Below are 23806 nucleotides of genomic sequence, written 5' to 3'. Positions count from 1 at the left end.
TGTTTGTTTTACTGTCTGTTACCTCCTTAACCAGCTCAACTCACAGGTCAAGCTTTTGAGGTGCCCTTCGCTGTTGAATAGGATATCTCCGCTCCTCCTGGGCTTCCTGTGGTGGGCCAGGTTCAGGTGGAAGGTCAGGCTCTGTCTCTCCCGTACGTCCACAGTCAGGAGAATAGTCCTGGGGGTCGTTATTGTTCTTGTTCTCTCGGCATGTCTCTGCTGGTGCGTTGGACCGTAGCAGATGATCCACATGAACGTTGACCTGGTGATGACCAATTTGGACTTGTTGCAAGATCACACCTGAGTTCCACAGGCGCTTGGGGTGTCTGAAATCACGTACCATCACCCTCTCTTCCTCTTTGAATTCTCTGACAGTCTTTGAGTGTGTGTCATGAGCTTTCTTCTGCTGTAGATGGTGCTTTGCCACAGTGCTTGACAAGTCTGGTTTCAACAATGTCAGGCGGGTACGTGGTTGGCGTTTCAGAAACAGTTCAGCTGGTGTACATTCCGTTACTGTGTGTGGGGTGTTACGGTAAGCAAACAGGAACCGGGGAAGCCTTTGGTGGGTGGGAACAGACGGAACCTCTAGTCTAGTCCAGGCCTTCTTAAAGGTTTGCACAGCTCTCTCCACTGCTCCATTTGATGCCGGATGGTAAGGTGGTGACAGGATGTGCCTTACTCCGTTGTTCTTGAGAAACATTTCAAAATCGTTTGACATGAGCGGAGGGCCATTGTCCGATACGAGCTCCTTGACTAGTCCAAAGAATGCAAACAGGTGTCTGAGAAGATTGATGGTCTTTTCAGCTGTGGTCAGTTGAGTAGGAAACACTTCCATCCACTTGGATTCGACATTGACGACAACAAGGAAATGTTGCTTGTCAATTTCGGCATAATCCACATGGATGCGTTTCCAAGGTGAAGCAGCCCAGGACCATGGATGAAGAGGTGCAGCAGCAGACTTGTTGCGAACAGCTTCACAAGGTGAGCAGTGGCCTACATGCTGTTGAATGTCCTGATCCAGTTCAGGCCACCACAGATAACTGCGAGCGAGTGCTTTCATTCGAGTGATCCCTGGATGTCCCTCATGCAGGTCAGATAGCAGTCTCCTCTGGAATTTGTGAGGTACCACCACCCTTGATCCCCACAGAACACACCCTTGATCAGTGGACAACTGGTCTTTCTTGTCGATGAATGGACGAAGGCTATCGTCATTTACAAAGGTTGGCCAACCGCCTAATGTTAAGTCCAATACTTTGGAAAGCACTGGGTCTTTCCTTGTTTCTTCTGCTATGTCTGAAGCAGATATGGGCAGTTCATCAATGAGAGAGATCTGGAAGACTGCTCTATCATCTTCACTGTCGGAGTCACTATTGCACGGTAGTCTCGATAGTGCATCGGCCGCCCCCAGGTGGTAAGGGTAGGTAACAACACATCCGCCACGCTGATCCTCAACATGGAGGCCCCTCAGGGGTGTGTGCTTAGTGCCCTCCTGTACTCCCTGTTCACTCATGACTGCACAGCCAGGCACGACTCCAACACCATCATTAAGTTTGCAGATGACACAACAGTGGTAGGCCTGATCACTGACAACAACGAGACAGCCTATAGGGAGGAGGTCAGAGACCTGACCGTGTGGTGCAAGGACAACAAACTCTCCCTCAACGTGATCAAGACAAAGAAGATGATTGTGGACTACAGGAAAAGGAGGACCGAGCACGTCCCCATTCTCATCGACAGGGCTGTAGAGGAGCAGGTTGAGAGCTTCAAGTTCCTTTGCTTTCAAATCACCAACAAACTAACATGGTCCAAGCACACCAAGACAGTTGTGAAGAGGGCACAACAAAACCTAATACCCCTCAGGAGACTTGGCATGGGTCCTCAGATCCTCAAAATGTTCTGCAGCTGCACCATCGAGAGCATCCTGACGGGTTGCATCACTGCCTGGTACGGCAACTGCTCGTCCTCCGACCACAAGGCACTACAAAGGGTAGTGCATACGGCCCAGTACACGACTGGGCCAAGCTTCCTGCCATCCAGGACGTCTATACCAGGCAGTGTCAGAGGAAGGCCCTAAAAATTGTCATAGACTCCAGCCACTCTAGTCATAGACTGGTCTCTCTGCTACCTCATGGCAAGCTGTACCGGAGCGCCATGTCTAGGTCCATGACGCTTCTTAACAGCTTCTACACCCAAGCTATAAGACTCCTAAACATCGAATCAAATGGCTGCCCAGACTATTTGGATTTCTCTTTTACGCTGCTGCTACTCTCTGTTGTTATCTATGCAAAGTCACTTTAATAACTCTACGTACATGTACATATTACCTCAATTACCTCGACTAACCGTTGCCCCCACACATTGACTCTGTACCGGTACCCCCTGTATATAGCCTCGCTATTGTTATTTTACTGCTGCTCTTTAATTATTTGTTACTTTTATTTATTCATTTTTTAAAATATTTTTCTTAAAACTGCATTGTTGGTTAAGGGCTTGTAAGTAAGCATTTCACTGTAAGGTCTACCTACACCTATTGTATTCGGCGCATGTGACAAATAAAATTTGATTTGATTTGATTTGCCTCCATTCAGCCACAAGAGCATTAGTGAGGTCGGGCACTGATGTTGGGCGATTTGGCCTGGCTTGCAGTCGGCCATCCAATTCATCCCAAAAGTGTTCGATGGGGTTGAGGTCAGGGCTCTATGCAGGCCAGTCAAGTTCTTCCACACCAATCTTGACAAACCATTTCTTTATGGACCTTGTTTTGTGCACGCCCCCATTGTCATGCTGAAACACGAAAGGGCCTTGCACAAAGTAGAAACACAGAATCGTCGAGAATGTCATTGTATGCTGTAGCGTTAAGATTAGTTAGGGGCCAAGCACGAACCATGAAAAACAGCCCAAGACCATTATTCCTCCCCCAACAAACTTTAAAGTTGGCACTATGCATTGGGGAAGGTAGCGTTCTCCTGGCATCCTCCAAACCCAGACTCGTCCGTCGGACTGCCAGATGGTAAAGAGTGATTCATCACTCCGGAGAAAACATTTCCACTGCTCCAGAGTCCAATGGCAGCGAGCTTTACACCACCAGCAGATACTTTGCATTGCACATCGTGATCTTAGGCTTTTGTGCTCTGTTCGGCCATGGAAACCCATTTCATGAAGCTCCTGATGAACAGTTCTTGTGCTGACGTTGCTTCCAGTTTGGAACTCGGTAGAGAGTGTTGCAACCAAGGACAGACGGTTTTTACGCGCTACGTGCTTCAGCACTCAGCGCTCCCATTCTTTGAGCTTGTGTGGCCTACCACTTCGCGGCTGAGACGCTGCTGCTCCTAGACGTTGCCACTTCACAATAACAGCACTTACAGTTGACTGGGTCTGCTCTAGCAGGGCAGAAATGTTATGAACTGACTTGTTGGAAAAGTGGCATCCTATGACAGGCCACATTGTAAGTCACTGAGATCTTCAGTAGAGGCCATTCTACTGCCAATGTTTGTTGCATCGCTGTGTTCTCAGTTTTTTACACCTGTAAGCAACAGGTGTGGCTGAAATAACTGAATAACTGAATAACACTCATTTGAAGGAGTATCCACATACTTTGGAACCATGGGGCGGCAGCGTAGCCTAGTGGTTAGAGCGTTGGACTAGTAACCGGAAGGTTGCAAGTTCAAACCCCCGAGCTAACTGCCCCTGAACAGGCAGTTAAGGGTGTCAAAATAAGAATTTGTTCTTAACTGACATGCCTAGTAAAATAAAAATAAATGTAGTGTATCTGACTACAGCATGGTGCTAACTTACAGAGTGTTGTTGAGGCTACTGTAGACCTAAACAGTGATTTAATAAATTATTTGGTATCATGTATTTTATCAAAAAAGTATTACTTTTGTTTCACTATTTTAATTTTTATGAAATTCTCTGAGGAGGATGGTCCTCCCCTTTCTCTTCTGAGGAGCCTCCACTGTTTGATAGTTATCAGGCCTTGTTACATAGCTATGAACACCACCATAGTAAGGACTCAGGCCACCAACACTTACAGTATAGGGGCATAAACAGTCAAATGCAGAAAAGCACACACTCAGAAGCGAGCAGGTGACCGGCTGGTTTAGCGCCATTCTTTCAGCTGTGTTAATAAAAAAAAAATTAATAAAAAAATATGCCATTTAGCAGACGCTTTTATCCAAAGCGACTTACAGTCATGTGTGCATACATTCTACGTATGGGTGGTCCCGGGGATCGAACCCACTACCCTGGCGTTACAAGCGCCATGCTCTACCAACTGAGCTACAGAAGGAAGACCGCCCCACCCGAAACACACACACACAGAGGAGCAAGAAAATAGTATTTCTGCACATAAGCAGGATGTTGGTGTAAAATAAAGATAGAAAGAAACACAGTAGGGAACATTAGGTCTCACAGTACTGCTACTACCGCTGCTGCTGCTATTGCAGTCTCAAGCAGTTTGAAATTTGACCCAAGTATGTTATTTGGGAAGAGAGGTGGTCGGTGAGTGACAAGAAGAGTCCATTTTCCCAGGCCCTTTCAAGCACTTCCCATACACACACACGGAAGTGGCAGAAACAGAAGTAGGAAGTTAACTGCCTCTCCCAGCATTAAAACAGAGCCTGTTTGTCTCAGCTTCCTGACGAAGAGAGGGAGGAAGAGGAGGATGAAGAGTGAAGGAAACAGAGAGAAGAGAGAAGGCAAATCAACACTCCTCAATAGTACCCATACCACAAACTCACCCCTCACCCACACACACTCTTATACAAACAAACATACACACACACACACAGATGCAATTGGCATACCCCACATCAAAAACTTCCCACTTCCAAACCCATGCAGCTGCTAATGGGTCAGTGGCACGAACAGGGGTTTGGTGATACACATAAACACACAAACACACATTATTATCATCTATTTATAGAGTATTCAAAACAGGAAGGACTTCCTCTCTATTTAGGAAAAGCAAACAGCTGGGAAAGATTTCTCACACAAACATTCCTGTACACACGCAGACATACACACACATGTAAAGATATGTCTACCAGTGTTGAAACACAGGCACAAATGCCCTCTGTTTATCCCTCATTCTTCTCATCAATCCTCTCGTCTCTACTCTACAGTGCATTCGGAAAGTTTTCAGACCTCTTGACTTTTTCCACATTTTGTTATGTTACAGCCTAATTAAAAAATGTATGAAAATTATTTATTTATCTCATCAATCTGTACACAATACCCAATAATGACAAAGCGGAAACATAAGTATTCAGGTCCTTTGCTATGAGACTCAAAATTGAGCTCAGGTGCATCCTGTTTCCATTGATCATCCTTGAGATGTTTCTACAACTTGATTAGGAATCCATTTGTGGTAAATTCAATTGATTGAACATGATCTGAAAAGACCTGTCTATATAAGGTCCCACAGTTCACAGTGCATGTCTGAGCATAAACCAAGCCATGAGGTCGAAGGAATTGTCCGTAGAGCTCCAAGATAGGATTGTGTTGAGGCACAGATCTGAGGAAGGTTACCAAAACATTTCTGCAGCATTGAAAGTCCCCAAGAACACAATGGCCATTCTTAAATAGAAGAAGTTTGGAACCACCAAGACTCTTCCTAGAACTGGCTGCCCGGCCAAACTGAGCAAACGGAGGCGAAAGGCCTTGGTCAGGGAGGTGACCATGAACCCGATGATCACTCTGACAGAGCCCGAGTTCTTCTGTTGAGATGGGAGAAACTTCCAGAAGGACAACCATCTCTGCAGCACTCCACCAATCAGGCCTTTATGGTCGAGCGGCCAGACGGAAGACAATCCTCAGTAAAAGGCACATGACAGCCTGCTTGGAGTTTGCTAAAAGGCACCTAAAAGACTCTCAGAACATAAGGAACAAGATTTTCTGGTCTGATGAAACCAAGATGGAACTTTTTGGCCTGAATGTACAGCGTCACGTCTGGAGGAAACCTGGCACCATCCCTACGATGAAGCATGATGGTGGCAGAGAGATCCTAGATGAAAACCTGCTCCAGAGCGCTCAGCACCTCAGACTGAGATCTTCCAACAGGACAACGACTCTAAGCACAAAGCCAAGACAACGAAGGAGTGGCTTCGGGACAAGTCTCTGAATGTCCTTAAGTGGCCCAGCCAGAGCTCGGACTTGAATCCGATAAAACATCTCTGGAAAGACTTGAATATAGCTGTGTGCAGCGACGCTCCCCATCCAACCGGACAGAGCTTGAGAGGATCTGCAGAGAAGAATGGGAGAAAGTCCCCGAATACAGGTATGCCAAGCTTGTAGTGTCAAACCCAAGAAGAATCGAGGCTGTAATCGCTGCCAAAGGTGCGTCAACAAAGTACTGAGAAAAGGGTCTGAATGCTTATTTAAATGTGATATTTCAGTTGGTTTTTTATTAATACATTTGCAAAAAAAATTAAATAACTTTTTTTCTTTGTCATTATGGAGTATTGTGTGTATGTACATTGATGAGGGAAAAAACAATTTAATACATTTTAAATAAGGCTGTAATGTAACAAAGTGTGTGTGTGTGTGTGTGTGTGTGTGTGTGTGTGTGTGTGTGTGTGTGTGTGTGTGTGTGTGTGTGTGTGTGTGTGTGTGTGTGTGTGTGTGTGTGTGTGTGTGTGTGTGTGTGTGTGTGTGTGTGTGTGTGTGTGTGTGTGTGTGTGTGTGTGTGTGTGTGCGCGCGTGTGTGGTAGGCTACTGCCTACAGATGGTCTGGTCAAGTCGAGACCGATAGTTTCCTGTTGGTGAGACTGAACAATCGTGGGAAAGTCAGAAAGAAATGGGCTTCATCTTAACAGTATAAAGGGGCTTCCTCTCCTTTATATGCTCTGGTGTGAAAGAACTGAGCAGGTAAAAGCAAACAAGCACCTGGTAAGTATCCACCATATTGCTTATCACCGGTCCGGTGTTTTCAGAACAATGTACGTGAAGGACATGGGAAAAGGTGTACATGACATCCCAAAGTCTCCTCTCCCTTCAACTGCATCAATGATATGAAAGACCAGGATTGGTGAATGACAGGTAGACATCATCCATATTTGTGTTGGCTACTGCTTATGAAGAAGATATGAGAGAGGAGGGCACTTGCCAGGGTGAACTGGCAAACTATGGTCCTTGTCCTTCCTCTGTTAAAACCACAAATTCCCAGTTTTTACAAAACCTTATTACTCCAAGAATATGACAATGCTGCACTTGAGAGCATGCTCTATCAGTTCAACAGCTACATCCGGTGGAGAAACCTGGAACGTCACCCCACCAACATTCTGGATGTAGCTACCACGAGTACGCTCTTTCATTTTATGGGAAAATACACAAAGTTGCTTCTAACACGGTAACGATATTACAATTTATTAACTGTCTAAGGTCAGTTTTGCGCGTTCCACCTTTATACCAGGAGTGGGAAGGGAAGCTAGTCCTAGATCTGTCCACGCAGTCCGCTCGTCACTAGTTACCACACCCACAAAGTCATAATTATGGCTAAACCCCACCTATTTCTACAAGGTAACTCTGATTTTAAACCTCACCCTAACCTTAATCCACAATTTAACCACACGGATAATCTTATCCCTAACCCCAATTTTAAATTAAGACCAAAAAGCACATTTTTGTTTTCATTAATTTTTACGATATAGACCATTTTGATTTTGTGTCTGCGGTAACTAGTAACAACCGCAGATGTTCATAAAGCATACATTTTTCTAGCATGGAAGCCATGGAAGTAGAAAGGTCGATATAAATTTGCATACCAACTTTTGATTGGCTATAATTCTTCATACGTTTGCATGGTTCAACATACAACGATGTAATTGGTCGACTATGTCGCGCCAAATGTCACATGGTCCTGGTTTTCGCGCGAAAAATGCACTTTCTTTCCCACAGCGTGCGTTGTACAGTCAAAAGGAGACGGGAGTGACTTTAGAACTATTTCATATATTAATATTTTAGTTTTAATCCAGTGAAAATATGGATCTTGTACAGCCGACTCAGGAGAATGCGGGACAGATGGTGAAGGACGAGTTGGCAGAGAAATGCCAGAAGCTTTTCCAGGCTTTCTTAGAAGAGTAAGTGAAATAATGCCATGATTATGTTATTGTTCTTGGTACATTGTTAGCTAGCTAGCTAATAGCTATTGGATAGCTATCAAACTGTAACATATATCTAAACGTCAATGTTATGGCTGGATTTACTTTATTAATAGTGTGCTAACTAACTATTTTAATCGTATTTTACCAAGTTTTTGGAACTGTTGAAACCTAGCTAGCTGGCTAGTTTACAAGCTAGTTAGAGTTGGCTAACACGATGTGCATGTCTAACATATCAAGTCTAGCTTCATACAAGTCTTCTATAACCACAGTTATACATCAGTTATACACAAAATGGGATGCATACAACTAAGAAACATGTTGTATTTCTGTGTGTGTAGGTACCAGACAGCAGACGGTGAGGTGAAGTATGTCCGTGATGCTGAGGAGCTGATCAGGCCAGAGAGAAACACTCTGCTGGTCTCCTTCACTGATCTGGAAGGATTTAATCAGGAACTGGCAACCACCATCCAGGAGGAGTTCTACAGGTAGCTACAGATCTAGAATCATATTTAAATCCCTCAATCCATCAGAGGGGCACGACACTCCACAAAACTCTAACAGAGCACTTAGAACTGGAGGTCGACCGATTATGATTTTTCAACACGATAACCGATTATCGAAGGACCAAAAAAAGAGAGTATTGGACGATTTTTATATGTATATTTGTAATAATGACAATTACAACAATACTGAATGAACACTTTTATTTTAACTTAATATAATACATAAATAAAATAAAATGTGTCTCAAATAAATAATGAAACATGTTCAATTTGGTTTAAATAATGCAAAAACAGTGTTGGAGAAGAAAGTAAACGTGCAATATGTGCCATGTAAAAAAGCTAATGTTTCAGTTCTTTACTCAGAACATGAGAACATATGAAAGCTGGTGATTCCTTTTAGCATGAGTCTTTAGGTTGTAGTTATTATAGGAATTATAGGACTATTTCTCTCTATACCATTTGTATTTCATTTACCTTTGACTGTTGGATGTTCTTATCGGCACAATAGTATTGCCAGCCTAATCTCGGGAGTTAATAAGCTTGAAGTCATAAACAGCGCTGTGCTTCAAGCATTGCGAAGAGCTGCTGGCAAACGCAGGAAAGTGCTGTTTGAATGAATGCTTATGAGCCTGCTGCTGCCTACCACCGCTCAGTCAGACTGCTCTATCAATATCAAATCATAGACTTAACTCTAATATAATAAACACGCAGAAATACGAGCCATAGGTCATTAATATGGTCAAATCCGGAAACTATCATTTCAAAAAGAAAACGTTTATTCTCTCAGTGAAATACTGAACCGTTCCGTATTTTATCGAACAGGTGGCATCCCTAAGTCTAAATATTGCTGTTACATTGCACAACCTTCAATGTTATGTCATAATCATGTAAAATTCTGGCAAATTAAGTACTGTCTTTGTTAGGAAGAAATGGTCTTTACACAGTTCGTAACGAGCCAGGTGGCCCAAACTGCTGCATATACCCTGACTGCTTGCACAGAACACAAGAGAAGTGACACAATTTCCCTAGTTAATATTGCCTGCTAACATGAATTTATTTTAACTAAATATGCAGGTTTAAGAAAAGATACTTGTGTATTGATTTTAAGAAAGGCATTGATGTTTATGGTTAGGTACATTGGTGCAACGACAGTGCTTGTTAAGTCATCACCCGTTTGGCAAAGTAGGCTGTGATTCGATGATAAATTAACAGGCACCGCATTGATTATATGCAACGCAGGACAAGCTAGTTAAACTAGTAATGTCATCAACCATGTGTAGTAAACTAGTGATTATGTTATGATTGATTGTTTTTCATAAGATAAGCTTAATGCTAGCTAGCAACTTACCGTGGCTCCTTGCTGCACTCGCGTAACAGGTGGTCAGCCTGCCACGCAGTCTCCTCGTGGAGTGCAATGTAATCGGCCGCAATCGGTGTCCAAAAATGACGATTACCGATTGTTATGAAAACTTGAAATTGGCCCTAATTAATCGACCATGCCGATTTGTCGACCTCTACCTAGAACCTTTGTGTGTTCATGTTATTGATGATCTTAGCGTTACTATGTCCAGCTAACAAGCTCTCTATTCTTCGTTCTGCTTCTACCTCTCCTCCACTTCAGAGTGTATCCCTTCCTTTGTCGTGCGGTGAGGAACTTTGCTAGGGATCATGGGAATGTCCCAGTGAATAAGGAGTTCTACTTGGCCATTCAGGACCTGCCCACCAGACACAAGTAAGAGACACATACCTGAAGACAAATGTTTCAAGTCACACAAATGGTGTTCTGTTCTCTAAGATGTTTTGTGTGTGACCTGACAGTGTTTGTTTTGTGTTATAGGATCCGTGAGCTGTCCTCCCTGCGTATCGGCTCTCTGGTGCGGATCAGTGCACAGGTAGTGAGGACGCACCCCGTACACCCAGAACTGGTGAGTCACACACCCACATATACCCACAGCTTGTGAGTGAGGCCAAATAATGCATCCTAAAAACTCTTGAGATGTTTGACATCTGTGTCTGATCCTCTCTGTTTTGCCTCCATCAGGTGAGCGGGACGTTCCTGTGTCTGGACTGCCAGGGGGTGTGTCCGGACGTGCCCCAGCAGTTCAAGTACGCACCGCCCACTGTCTGCAGGAACCCCGTCTGCAACAACCGCGCTCGCTTCCACCTAGACACACACCGCTCCAAGTTCATCGACTTCCAGAAGGTAGACGTTTACATTTTTTGTCATTTTGCAGATGCTCTTATCCAGAGCGACTTACAGCAATTAGGGCTAAGTGCCATGCTCAAGTGAACAACGGCAGATTTTTCACCTAGTCGGCTCGGGGATTCTGTCAGATATCACCTCAACAACTTGGTACCTTCAGAATAGTAGGAAGGCACGCGTGTGATTGTTTGTGTGTCAGTAATGTTACGTGTGTGTGTGTGTGTCTAAGTCTGAAACTTGTGTGTGTTATGCGTGTGTATGTCTAACCTCTGTGTGTGTGTGTGTGTGTGTGTAGGTGCGTATCCAGGAGACCCAGGCAGAGCTGCCCAGAGGGTCCATCCCCCGCTCTCTGGAGGTGATTCTGAGGGCTGAGGCTGTGGAGACGGCCCAGGCCGGAGACCGCTGTGATATCACTGGCTCACTGATAGTGGTTCCCGACGTCTCCCAGCTCAGCACCGCAGGTATGTACACACACACACACACACACACTGGTATGACACGTACACAGGTCATACAGACACACAACAAGACTCATTTCCCTTCCCATCTCTCTAGGTGTGCGAGCAGAGACCAGTTCCCGTGTAGGAGGGAGACAGGGTTATGAGAACGAGGGCCTTCGTGGTCTTAAAGCCCTGGGTGTCAGAGAGCTGTCCTACAGACTGGCCTTCCTCGCCTGCCATGTGGCTCCTACCAACCCCAGGGTACGACACACACACTCACCCAAACATCGAGACACACACACAAACTCTCATACTATTTCAGGCTACAAACTAGTATACATGTAATGCATGCATGTACAACATTTGTTTGAAGGGAGTTGTAATCGTGTGTGTGTGTAGTTCGGAGGGAAGGAGCTGCGTGATGAGGATCAGACGGCAGAGAGCATCAAGAGCCAGATGTCAGTTCAGGAGTGGGAGAAGGTGTTCGAGATGAGCCAAGACAAGAACCTCTACCACAACCTCGGCACCAGTCTGTTCCCAACTATACACGGTCAGTACTGCACTGTTACTACTACTATACTACTACACCACTACCATATTACTACAACAACCTCAGCACCAGCTTGTTCCCAACTATACACGGTCAGTACTACACTGTTACTACTACTATACTACTACACCACTACCATATTACTACAACAACCTCGGCACCAGTCTGTTCCCAACTATACACGGTCAGTACTACACTGTTACTACTACTATACTACTACACCACTACCATATTACTACAACAAACTCAGCACCAGCCTGTTCCCAACTATACACGGTCAGTACTACACTGTTACTACTACTATACTACTACACTACTACCATATTACTACAACAACCTCAGCACCAGCTTGTTCCCAACAATACACGGTCAGTACTACACTGTTACTACTACTATAATACTACATCACTACCATATTACTACAACAACCTCAGCACCAGCCTGTTCCCAACTATACATGGTCAGTACTACACTGTTACTACTACCATGTTATTACCACAGCCTTTGCATGTGGTATTCTGTGTGTGTGTGCAATGTGTGTATAATGTGTGTTTGTGTAGGTAACGATGAGGTGAAGCGTGGTATCCTGTTGATGTTGTTTGGGGGTGTTCCTAAGACCACCATGGAGGGAACGTCTCTCAGAGGAGATGTCAACGTCTGCATTGTCGGAGACCCCTCTACCGCCAAGAGCCAGTTCCTCAAGTAAGACCTCTACACCCTGCACACTATACACTCCACACTGTCTACCTACATGTACAGTGCCTTGATTTAGGCTATTCCACATTTTGTCAATTAGGTTAGTATTGTGGAGTAACTGCAATGTTGTTGATCCATCCTCAATTTTCTCCTATCACAGCCATTAAACTGTTTTAAAGCCACCATTGGTCTCATGGTGACATCCCTGAGCAGTTTCCTTCCTCTCTGGTAACTGAGTTAGGAAGGACACCTGTAGTGACTAGGTGTATTAATACACCATCCAAAGTATATTTAATAACTTCAACATGCTCAAAGAGATATTCAATGCCTGCTTTTTTATTTTGATCCATCTACCAATAGGTGTCCTTCTTTGCGAGGCATTGGAAAAGCACCCTGGTCTTTGTGGCTGAATCTGTGTTGAAATTCAATTCTTGGCTGAGGGACCTTACAGATAATTGTATGTGTGTGGTACAGAGAGGAGGTAGTCATTCAAACGTCATATTAAGCACTAGTTTTGCACTAGTTTTTTGAGTCCATGCAACTTATTATGTGACTTACTCCTGAACTTTGTTTAGTCTTGCCACAGCAAAGGGGTTGAATACTTACTGACTCAAGACATTTCAGCTTTTCATTTGTGATGAGTTACATTTTTTTGGGAAAAACACAATTCCGCTTTGACAGTATGGGTATTGTGTGTAGGCCAGTGTCCAAATATCTCAAGTTAAAACATTTCAAATTCAGACTGTAACACAGCAATATGTGTGAAAAGTCAAGGGGTGTGAATACTTTCTGAAGGCACTGTATGAGACTCCTCTGTCAAAAATCATTCCTCAAGTGAATCCCTCCACCCTTTAGTCTCCGCACTTATGCCTCGACTCACAATACCCATCTACCCTCAAAAAACCACCGACACATCCCCATTATACCCACACTACACCCGTGCACTCTCAGTCTCCTAGCCTTACACACTGTCCCTATACCCACACTACACCTGTACACTCTGTCTCAGGCATGTGGAGGAGTTCAGTCCAAGGGCTGTGTATACCAGTGGGAAGGCCAGCAGTGCAGCAGGTTTAACAGCAGCTGTGGTTCGAGACGAGGAGTCACATGAGTTCGTCATCGAGGCCGGCGCGCTCATGCTCGCTGACAACGTGAGTGTGTGTGAGCTGAGGGTGATGCGTGTTTGTTTGTGTGTGTGTGTTTTGTGCTTAAAGCGGTGTGTATTTCTCTATCGGCAGGGTGTGTGTTGTATCGATGAGTTTGATAAGATGGAGACCAGAGACCAGGTGGCCATCCACGAGGCCATGGAGCAACAGACCATCTCCATCACTAAAGCTGGAGTCAAGGTACACACACACACACACACACAACATCACTAAAGCTGGAGTCAAGGTACACACACACACACAACATCACTAAAGCTGGAGTCAAGGTACACACACACACACACACATCATCACTAAAGCTGGAGTCAAGGTACACACACACACACAACATCACTAAAGCTGGAGTCACGGTACACACACACACAACATCACTAAAGCTGGAGTCAAGGTACACACACACACACACACAACATCACTAAAGCTGGAGTCAAGGTACACACACACACACACACACACACACACACACACACACACACACACACACACACACACATCACTAAAGCTGGAGTCAAGGTACACACACTCACACAATATCACTAAAGCTGGAGTCAAGGTACACACACACACAACATCACTAAAGCTGGAGTCAAGGTACACACACACACACACACACACACACATCATCACTAAAGCTGGAGTCAAGGTACACACACACACACAACATCACTAAAGCTGGAGTCAAGGTAAACACACACAATATCACTAAAGCTGGAGTCAAGGTACACACACACACACATCACTAAAGCTGGAGTCAAGGTACACACACACACACACATATCACTAAAGCTGGAGTCAAGGTACACACACACACACATCACTAAAGCTGGAGTCAAGGTACACACACACACACAACATCACTAAAGCTGGAGTCAAGGTACACACACACACATATCACTAAAGCTGGAGTCAAGGTACACACACACACACCATCACTAAAGCTGGTGTCAAGGTACACGCACACACACAACATCACTAAAGCTGGAGTCAAGGTACACACACACACACACACACACATCACTAAAGCTGGAGTCAAGGTACACACACACACAACATCACTAAAGCTGGAGTCAAGGTACACACACACACACAACATCACTAAAGCTGGTGTCAAGGTACACACACACACACAACATCACTAAAGCTGGGGTCAAGGTACACACACACACACACACACACACACAACATCACTAAAGCTGGGGTCAAGGTACACACACACACACAACATCACTAAAGCTGGTGTCAAGGTACACACACACACACAACATCACTAAAGCTGGGGTCAAGGTACACACACACACACACACACACACACACACACACACAACATTACTAAAGCTGGTGTCAAGGTACACACACACACACACACAACATCACTAAAGCTGGAGTCAAGGTATACACACACACACAACATCACTAAAGCTGGAGTCAAGGTATACACACACACACAACATCACTAAAGCTGGAGTCAAGGTACACACACACAACATCACTAAAGCTGGTGTCAAGGTACACACACACACACACACACAACATCACTAAAGCTGGGGTCAAGGTACACACACACACACACACACACACACAACATCACTAAAGCTGGGGTCAAGGTACACACACACACACAACATCACTAAAGCTGGGGTCAAGGTACACACACACACACACACACACACACACACACACACACACAACATCACTAAAGCTGGGGTCAAGGTACACACACACACAACATCACTAAAGCTGGAGTCAAGGTACACACACACACACAACATCACTAAAGCTGGTGTCAAGGTACACACACACACACACACACAACATCACTAAAGCTGGTGTCAAGGTACACACTAACACACACCATCTCCATCACTAAAGCTAGAGTCAAGGTACACACACACCATCTCCATCACTAAAGCTGGAGTCAAGGTACACACACACATGCAGCGCCATCAGTAAAGCAGAATGGAACACACACTCTAACCCTCCCTCTCCTCCAGGCCACTCTGAATGCCCGTACGTCCATCCTGGCGGCTGCTAACCCAGTCGGTGGTCGCTACGACCGCAGCAAGAGTCTGAAACAGAACGTCAACCTATCAGCTCCCATCATGAGTCGCTTCGACCTCTTCTTCATCCTAGTGGACGACTGCAATGAGGTGAGTGTGTAAGAGAGAAAGAAAATGTGTAAATGAAAGATGCGACAAACTGCCACAGTGAGGCGTGTAGTGTGTGTGTGTGTGTATGTAATAATGGAATTATATGTGTGTAGGTGACAGACTATGCCATAGCCAGACGTATTGTGGATCTGCACTCTCGCATTGAGAACTCAGTAGACAGACTCTACTCTCTGGATGAGATCAGAAGATACCTGCTCTTCGCCCGGCAGTTCAAACCCAAGGTCAGAGCTATGTGTGTGTGTGTTTCAAGGGTTCCGTGTCTTTGTGTTTCTGTGCTGTGAGTCCAGTGGACCAGTACTAACATGTCTGTTAATTTGTGTTTGTGCGTAGATCTCTGGTGAGTCAGAGGAGTTCATCGTGGAGCAGTACAAACGGCTGCGTCAGCGCGATGGCTCTGGGGGCGTGGCCACATCTGCCTGGCGAATCACAGTGAGGCAGCTGGAGAGCATGATCCGCCTTTCTGAGGGCATGGCCCGCATGCACTGCTGTGATGAGGTAAGAGGTCAAACAAATTACACACAACTTATACACACACAACTCTATCACAACTGACTCTGCTCCCAAAACATGTTTGGAGTTTGGCTCTGTCCTGAAGGATTGATCAAATCTGTTGGTCTGTCTTACATTGTGTGCTGGTGAAGTGTGTAGGATGTTCTGTCATATGGTGTGTGCGACCCTGCAGGTCCAGCCAAAGCATGTCAAGGAGGCATTCCGCCTGCTCAATAAATCCATCATCAGAGTGGAGACACCTGACATCAACCTGGACCAGGACCAGAACCAGGAGATGGAGGCGGAAGAGGAGGGAGAGAACGGTACACACGTGCTGCTATTACTACTGCTGCTACTACTACTACTACTACTACTACTACTACTACTGCTGCTATTACTACTACTATTACTACTACTACTATTACTACTACTACTACTATTACTACTACTATTACTGCTGCTATTACTACTGCTGCTACTACTACTACTACTACTACTACTACTACTACTACTACTACTGCTGCTATTACTACTACTATTACTGCTGCTATTACTACTACTACTACTACTACTACTACTGCTATTACTACTACTATTACTGCTGCTATTACTACTACTGCTGCTGCTATTACTACTACTACTACTGCTGCTGCTATTACTACTACTACTGCTGCTGCTATTACTACTACTACTGCTGCTACTACTACTACTACTACTGCTATTACTACTACTATTACTGCTGCTATTACTACTGCTGCTACTACTACTACTACTACTGCTATTACTACTACTATTACTGCTGCTATTACTACTGCTGCTACTACTACTACTGCTGCTGCTATTACTACTACTACTGCTGCTACTACTACTACTGCTATTACTACTACTGCTGCTATTACTGCTGCTATTACTACTGCTACTACTACTGCTATTACTACTACGCTATTACTACTACTATTACTGCTGCTATTACTACTACTAATACTGCTGCTATTACTACTGCTGCTATTACTACTACGCTATTACTACTGCTGCTACTACTACTGCTATTACTACTACTGCTGCTATTACTACTGCTGCTATTACTACTACTATTACTGCTGCTATTACTACTACTAATACTACTACTATTACTGCTGCTATTACTACTGCTGCTACTACTACTGCTATTACTACTACTGCTGCTACTACTACTGCTGCTATTACTACTACTGCTGCTATTACTGCTGCTATTACTACTACTGCTGCTATTACTGCTGCTATTACTACTACTGCTGCTATTACTACTACTATTACTGCTGCTATTACTACTACTAATACTGCTGCTATTACTACTGCTGCTGCTACTACTACTGCTATTACTACTACTGCTGCTACTACTACTGCTATTACTACTACGCTATTACTACTGCTGCTACTACTACTGCTATTACTACTACTAATACTGCTGCTATTACTACTGCTGCTATTACTACTACGCTATTACTACTGCTGCTATTACTACTGCTGCTACTACTACTGCTGCTATTACTACTGCTGCTACTACTACTGCTGCTATTACTACTGCTCCTACTACTACTACTGCTGCTGCTACTACTACTGCTATTACTACTACTGCTGCTATTACTGCTGCTATTACTACTGCTGCTACTACTACTGCTATTACTACTACGCTATTACTACTACTATTACTACTGCTATTACTACTGCTGCTACTACTACTACTACTGCTATTACTACTACTGCTGCTACTACTACTGCTATTACTACTGCTATTACTACTACTATTACTACTGCTGCTGCTATTACTACTACTATTACTACTGCTGCTATTACTACTATTACTACTACTACTATTACTACTGCTGCTGCTATTACTACTACTATTACTACTGCTGCTGCTGCTGCTGCTGCTGCTATTACTACTACTATTACTACTACTATTACTACTGCTGCTGCTATTACTACTGCTGCTGCTATTACTACTACTATTACTACTGCTGCTGCTGCTGCTATTACTACTACTACTGCTGCTATTACTACTGCTGCTGCTATTACTATTACTACTACTACTATTACTACTGCTGCTGCTATTACTACTACTATTACTACTGCTGCTGCTGCTATTACTACTACTACTATTACTACTGCTGCTGCTATTACTACTACTATTACTACTGCTGCTGCTGCTGCTATTACTACTACTACTGCTGCTGCTATTACTACTGCTGCTGCTATTACTACTACTATTACTACTGCTGCTGCTATTACTATTACTACTACTACTATTACTACTGCTGCTGCTATTACTACTACTATTACTACTGCTGCTGCTGCTGCTATTACTACTACTACTACTACTACTGCTGCTGCTATTACTACTACTACTACTGCTATTACTACTACTACTATTACTACTACTACTATTACTACTGCTGCTGCTATTACTACTACTACTACTGCTGCTGCTATTACTACTACTATTACTACTGCTGCTACTACTACTACTACTGCTGCTATTACTACTACTACCTCTACTACTACTACTACCTCTACTACTACTACTACTACTACTGCTGCTATTACTACTACTACTACCTCTACTACTACCTCTACTACTACTACTGCTGCTGCTGCTGCTACTACAGCTTTATTTGAGTTATTTCTATGTTATACAACAGGTTTGGTGCTTTCCTATCTCTTCAGGTCATGACGTTCCCAACGGAGTGAATGACCAGGATAACGGGCAGGTGAACGGCCACACCCACGGAGTTTCCGGCCAAACCAACGGTGTGAATGGTCATGCTGACAGCAGCTCCAATCCCTCGCTGCGTCTCACCTTCCCAGAGTACCGCCGCATCTCCAACCTGCTGGTGCTGCACCTCCGCAGGGCAGAGGAGGGTAAGACACACACACACTGCACTCTACATGTGCAAAGTGTGTATTGCAGTGGTTAACTGTTGTTTACCTGTGTGTGCAGCTGAAGAGGAGGAGGAGTTGAAGAAGAGTGCAGTGATCAACTGGTATCTGAAGGAGATGGAGTCAGAGATTGACTCAGAAGAGGAACTTATCAACAGAAAGAGCCTCATAGAGAAGGTGCTGCACAGACTAGTGCACTATGTAAGTACACACACTCCATTACACCATTGAGTCGGAGTAATAACACCTTTACAAACCTTACTAACTCTCTCTCTCTCTCCATCTCTAGGATCATATCCTGATTGAGCTTTCTCAGGGGGGGCTGAAAGGGTCAGAGACAGAGACACAGGAAGAAGTTCTAGTCGTTAACCCCAACTACACTCTGGAGGACTAGACTCATCTCATCCCTCCTTTCTCCCCTCTAACTCCCTCCTCTTTCTATGGGTTTATGTCAGACTCCAATTCAAGACTCTTGAAGCTGTTTTTATTGAACATTGATCTGTGTAATGACATTTTAAACTTGTGGTAAGGTTTCATTTCATTCCTGCTTTGTAGACTTTTTCACAACTCTAGCCTGTTTAAAAAATGTTTATTTCTATTATTGTAGCCAGGTGAGTAATGTAAATATGTTGCCCTGATTTCTCCAGAGCGTTTGCTGGCTTATGGCTGTTGAAGTTTGTGCGTGTCCTCAGTTAACTTAATGTTAATCCACTGACTGTACCTCCCATGTTAAATGTATGCATACAACAAAATACAAACAAATGAAAGTCTACCTTTGATGCATATGTTTTATATAAAAAATACAAAGAAGTGAGAAAAACAAAGAGAAGAAAAATGAAATGTTTGATGCTGTTAATGCCCTCCCTATGGCCGGTGGCGTTTCACTGACCTCGTTAGATATATCTCTGCATCTGTGAATGGCTGTACTGTGTTTATACTGCGCTGGTCTCGTCATTTAATAAAGGACTGTCTTCTCCATGTGATTCACAAACACACCTGTCTGTTTCTCAACTGATGTTTACACACACTAAAACAATAAGAACTAAGGGGTCCTTGAGAATCTACAGTAAACATTTAACTATATTAACCCGAGTGGAATGAGATCCCATTTATACCAAGTTGGAGTTAATATGATTGACATGAATGAATATAGCCAAACTAGCCATCTGTTATTTTGTTCTAGCTAGTTACTGTGCAATCACCCAGGCATTTGTGTTTTTCCCCTTTCTGTTGTTTTCTAAGAATAAAAGGTGTTTTCCGCCACTCGTTTAACGGAAGTTCAGTTTCAGGGTGAAAATGTGTGTTGTCTGTGGTCAGAGACTAAAACCAAGCACATCAGCACTTAACTCTTTAGTGAACTGCATTGCTGGCTAAGGGCTTGTAAGTAAACATTTCACAGTAAGTGCATGTGACAAATACAGTTTGATTTGGTTATTCCATTAATACATTGTCTTGTTTTTTGGGGTATCTTTCTCTGTTTCTGTCTTTTGTAGATGTATTTGTGTTTCTTTCTGCTCTCTCCCGTTCTGTTTCTTTCCATCTCTATCTTCATCTCTCCACTTCTCTTATCACTCCCTCTCAACTAAACCCAACAGAATACCTCTGGAGTCAGATCAGCAACAGAGACAGGAGGATCATGGGTGTTCCCAAAGTGAGTTCAGCTGATTGGGTGATTCAAAATATGAGCATCATGTAGTAGCCTAAACGTATCAATGTTACATTGAACTGGGTGAATGGAATATGAATGACAGTCATCCAATATGCTGTAATAGAACTAAGGCCATGCTCATTAAAAAATAAATAAATTGTCTTCCCTCATCTTAAACGGCACCAACTGCCATTGCTGCTGAATCAATTATGGTGTTTCTCCAGCTGCTCCAGTGTTTGAGGTCCTCTACAGTCACTAATCTTCCTCACCCTCATCTTCACATAATATGAATGTGTGGGGTCTGTGTTGGTCTCATTGTATGTCACTCCCCCCTTAAAGTCACACCTTATAGTAACTGTCCCAGCAGTTACAGTGGCTTGCGAAAGTATTCAACCCCCTTGGCATTTTTCCTATTTTGTTGCCTTACAACCTGAAATTAAAATAGCTTTTTGGGGGGTTTGTATCATTATAACCCAATCACTTGGATATGCACAGCATAGAGTCATTGGGATTGCTCAGCCCACCTCCCGTGGAACCTGCCCTGGCTGAGCACCTCGAACCGAAGGCTTTGAGCTCATCTTCCTTTGCCCCCAAGTTCGCTCATCCCAATGACACCGCGTCTGAGTGTGAGAGGATCTACCAATCTGCAGCTCAGGCAGGGCCCTCTGTAGTAAATGCAGTTTCCCTCCTCTCAGTCTACATGGCGGTGCAGGCTAAGGAGCTGTGCGACTCCCTGGCGAACAGTGGCACTGTCAACTGGGAGAAGTTTATGGAGCTAAGTCTATCTTGCCGACCATACCACCTTCAAGTGTAACCGCTGAGACTTCTGGGAGGGTCATGGCGCAAGCGACCATCGGCCAGAGAGCCCTCTTGTTGAAAAATGCAAAGGTGTCTGAGAGGGTGAAGGGAAATATCCTGAATGGACAGATCAATCCCACCAGACTGTTTGGGGCAGGTCAACACCACTGTTCCCCAAGTTCAGTTCTCAGATAAAAAGTTCCCATCACATCCAGGCCCATGGGCCGAGGGGGATGGTTCAGAATGTCCCTACGCAAAACAATCAACCTTTTTAGGGTATCCTTGTCCGGCCACCAGGCCTGGTAGGCACCCTGTCCCTTCCATGAGACAGATTGCCTACATGCAGTCGCCCCAATGGGACATGCTCATCATGTCTTAGCAGGATCAGAGGGTGACAGGTGTCCCTGCAGGGTCAGTCAGCCAGGGAAGACCAGTGTATGGCACTCAGGTGATTTTTGCAGTATATTATAACAATCAGTGAATGGCTGCAAAGTTCCATCTTGAGTTGATGGGTAGGCTAAACTCTGGATTGGGAATAATGGTAATTTCAATTATTGAACCTTTGATGGTATTCATTGCTAATATAATATATTAATGTACACCATGGTAATTCTATGTCATGCCTCATCTGAGCAAGATCATATGGTGACAGGGGTCTCATCAGGTTCAGGCAGTCAGGGAAGATCAGTCTGTGACAGTGCAGAAGTTAACTTTTGCCAAAAAAACACTTTTTTTTCTCAGTGCCGGCAACACTGGACAAACAAGAAACTTCAAAGATGTCAACTATTTTAAGGCAGTCTGACAACCTCTAGTTGATTTCCAAACTTTATCAAGGGTCAATAGAGGCTTTTCCCGATGACACAAAACATGTAAAACAAAAATGTGATGACGCTATTAATTAATGATGATGAATGGATACAGATATGTTAGAATGCCCAGTCATGTTCATATACTCTCAGACATACTGTAAAAGTACTGCAGTTTAAGACCATCCATAGAAATTCCTATATGCCAGTGAAACTGAATACCATGCACTCGGAAATTGTATTATTCTGCTAGAGTGTGTAAAGCACAAAAGGTGACATGTTTTCATATGTTATGGTCTTGTGAAGGCTGGCTGAATTATGGCAAATAGTATGTTATTTTATCTCAGCATGTCTACAGATTCAACCTTCTCCCTGTTTTTGTTTGCTTGAAAATGTTGATACTGGAGACTGTTATCAGAAGAAACTGTGAAACCAAGCATTTCGAGTGGCTAAGAAATGCTTTGCATTAATTGGAAGGTTGGTTATCCTCCCACAATGTATGGAAGAAATGTCAAGTTATGTACAGTATCACTAGATTTGATTAAGGGTACACTGTGCAATTTTCATAAGGTCTGGATGCCTTATATGGAAAACTGTACGACAAAAGGTGTCTGTATTTAAAACATGCCTACGCCAGGGGAGATACCTATTTAGGCAAGCCCTAGTTGCTAGGCTTCTCTGTCCTGGCCCTGTCCTTCTCCCCCCCCCCATCAAGCACATCTACAACCAGGGGCAGACAAGTACCAGAAATCATCCCTGGCATTTTTAACACACTGGCCCATTTCTTCCCTCGAGGCCCCCATTATTATCCAGATCATGATACATTTGTGCAAAAACCCCATGTTAAACAGGCCCACTGGGTTAAAAATGGACCAGCCCATCTGGCCTTGAATCGAGCCCTTTGCTTTCACCTATCCAACCATGTCAGGTCAGTGACATGTGGCTAATTCCAGGAAGGGATGAACAAGGATGCAAAAGGGCCTTAAAGGGGAATTCAGTCAGATATGAACAATGCAGTTAAGTCAGTTAAGAACAAATTCTGATTTACAATGACAGCCTACCCCAGACAGGACTGGGCACCACCATATGGGACTTCCAATCACCGCTGGTTGTGATACAGCCTGGAATGTAGTGATGCCTCTGTAGTGCCTAGACCCCTGCATCACTCAGGAGCCCCAAGTAGGATTATAGGCTTAGTATACAATATACTTGGTTTGGTTATGAAAAACACTGAAAATGAGTTGTTCACTCGGTTTTTATACTTCCAAGCAGGCAAAAACGCTACTTTAGATTGAATTTGCAGTGGTTAAAAAAGAAG

At 44.0% G+C, this 23806-nt stretch overlaps 1 protein-coding gene across 1 annotated transcript; it reads left to right on the top strand.

The window, feature by feature from the left end:
• Positions 1–7875: 7875 nt before the first annotated feature.
• mcm6 (minichromosome maintenance complex component 6) lies at positions 7876–20508 on the top strand. Its single transcript, XM_035799492.2, has 18 exons — positions 7876–8078; positions 8441–8587; positions 10227–10337; positions 10443–10530; positions 10647–10808; positions 11104–11269; positions 11364–11509; positions 11648–11798; positions 12359–12500; positions 13504–13645; positions 13733–13840; positions 15652–15807; positions 15921–16049; positions 16159–16323; positions 16511–16640; positions 19024–19218; positions 19298–19437; positions 19526–20508. The coding sequence occupies exons 1-18, from the start codon at positions 7981–7983 to the stop codon at positions 19628–19630; spliced, it is 2481 nt and encodes an 826-aa protein (XP_035655385.1). The 5' UTR covers positions 7876–7980; the 3' UTR covers positions 19631–20508.
• The last annotated feature ends 3298 nt before the right edge of the window (positions 20509–23806 follow it).

This window comes from Oncorhynchus keta, chromosome 23, assembly GCF_023373465.1.
Source record: "Oncorhynchus keta strain PuntledgeMale-10-30-2019 chromosome 23, Oket_V2, whole genome shotgun sequence".
Classification (NCBI taxonomy): Eukaryota; Metazoa; Chordata; class Actinopteri; order Salmoniformes; family Salmonidae; genus Oncorhynchus; species Oncorhynchus keta.
The sequence above is the reverse complement of the archived record's forward strand: the minus strand, read 5'-3'. Positions and strand labels throughout refer to the sequence as shown.

Bases quoted from the DNA above. Each gene is read 5' to 3' on its own strand.
- mcm6 (XM_035799492.2), top strand. From the start codon at position 7,981: ATGGATCTTGTACAGCCGACTCAGGAGAATGCGGGACAGATGGTGAAG. The intron at 12,501-13,503 runs GTAAGACCTCTA...ACTCTGTCTCAG, and splicing joins GCCAAGAGCCAGTTCCTCAA to GCATGTGGAGGAGTTCAGTC. The intron at 16,324-16,510 runs GTAAGAGGTCAA...GCGACCCTGCAG, and splicing joins GCATGCACTGCTGTGATGAG to GTCCAGCCAAAGCATGTCAA.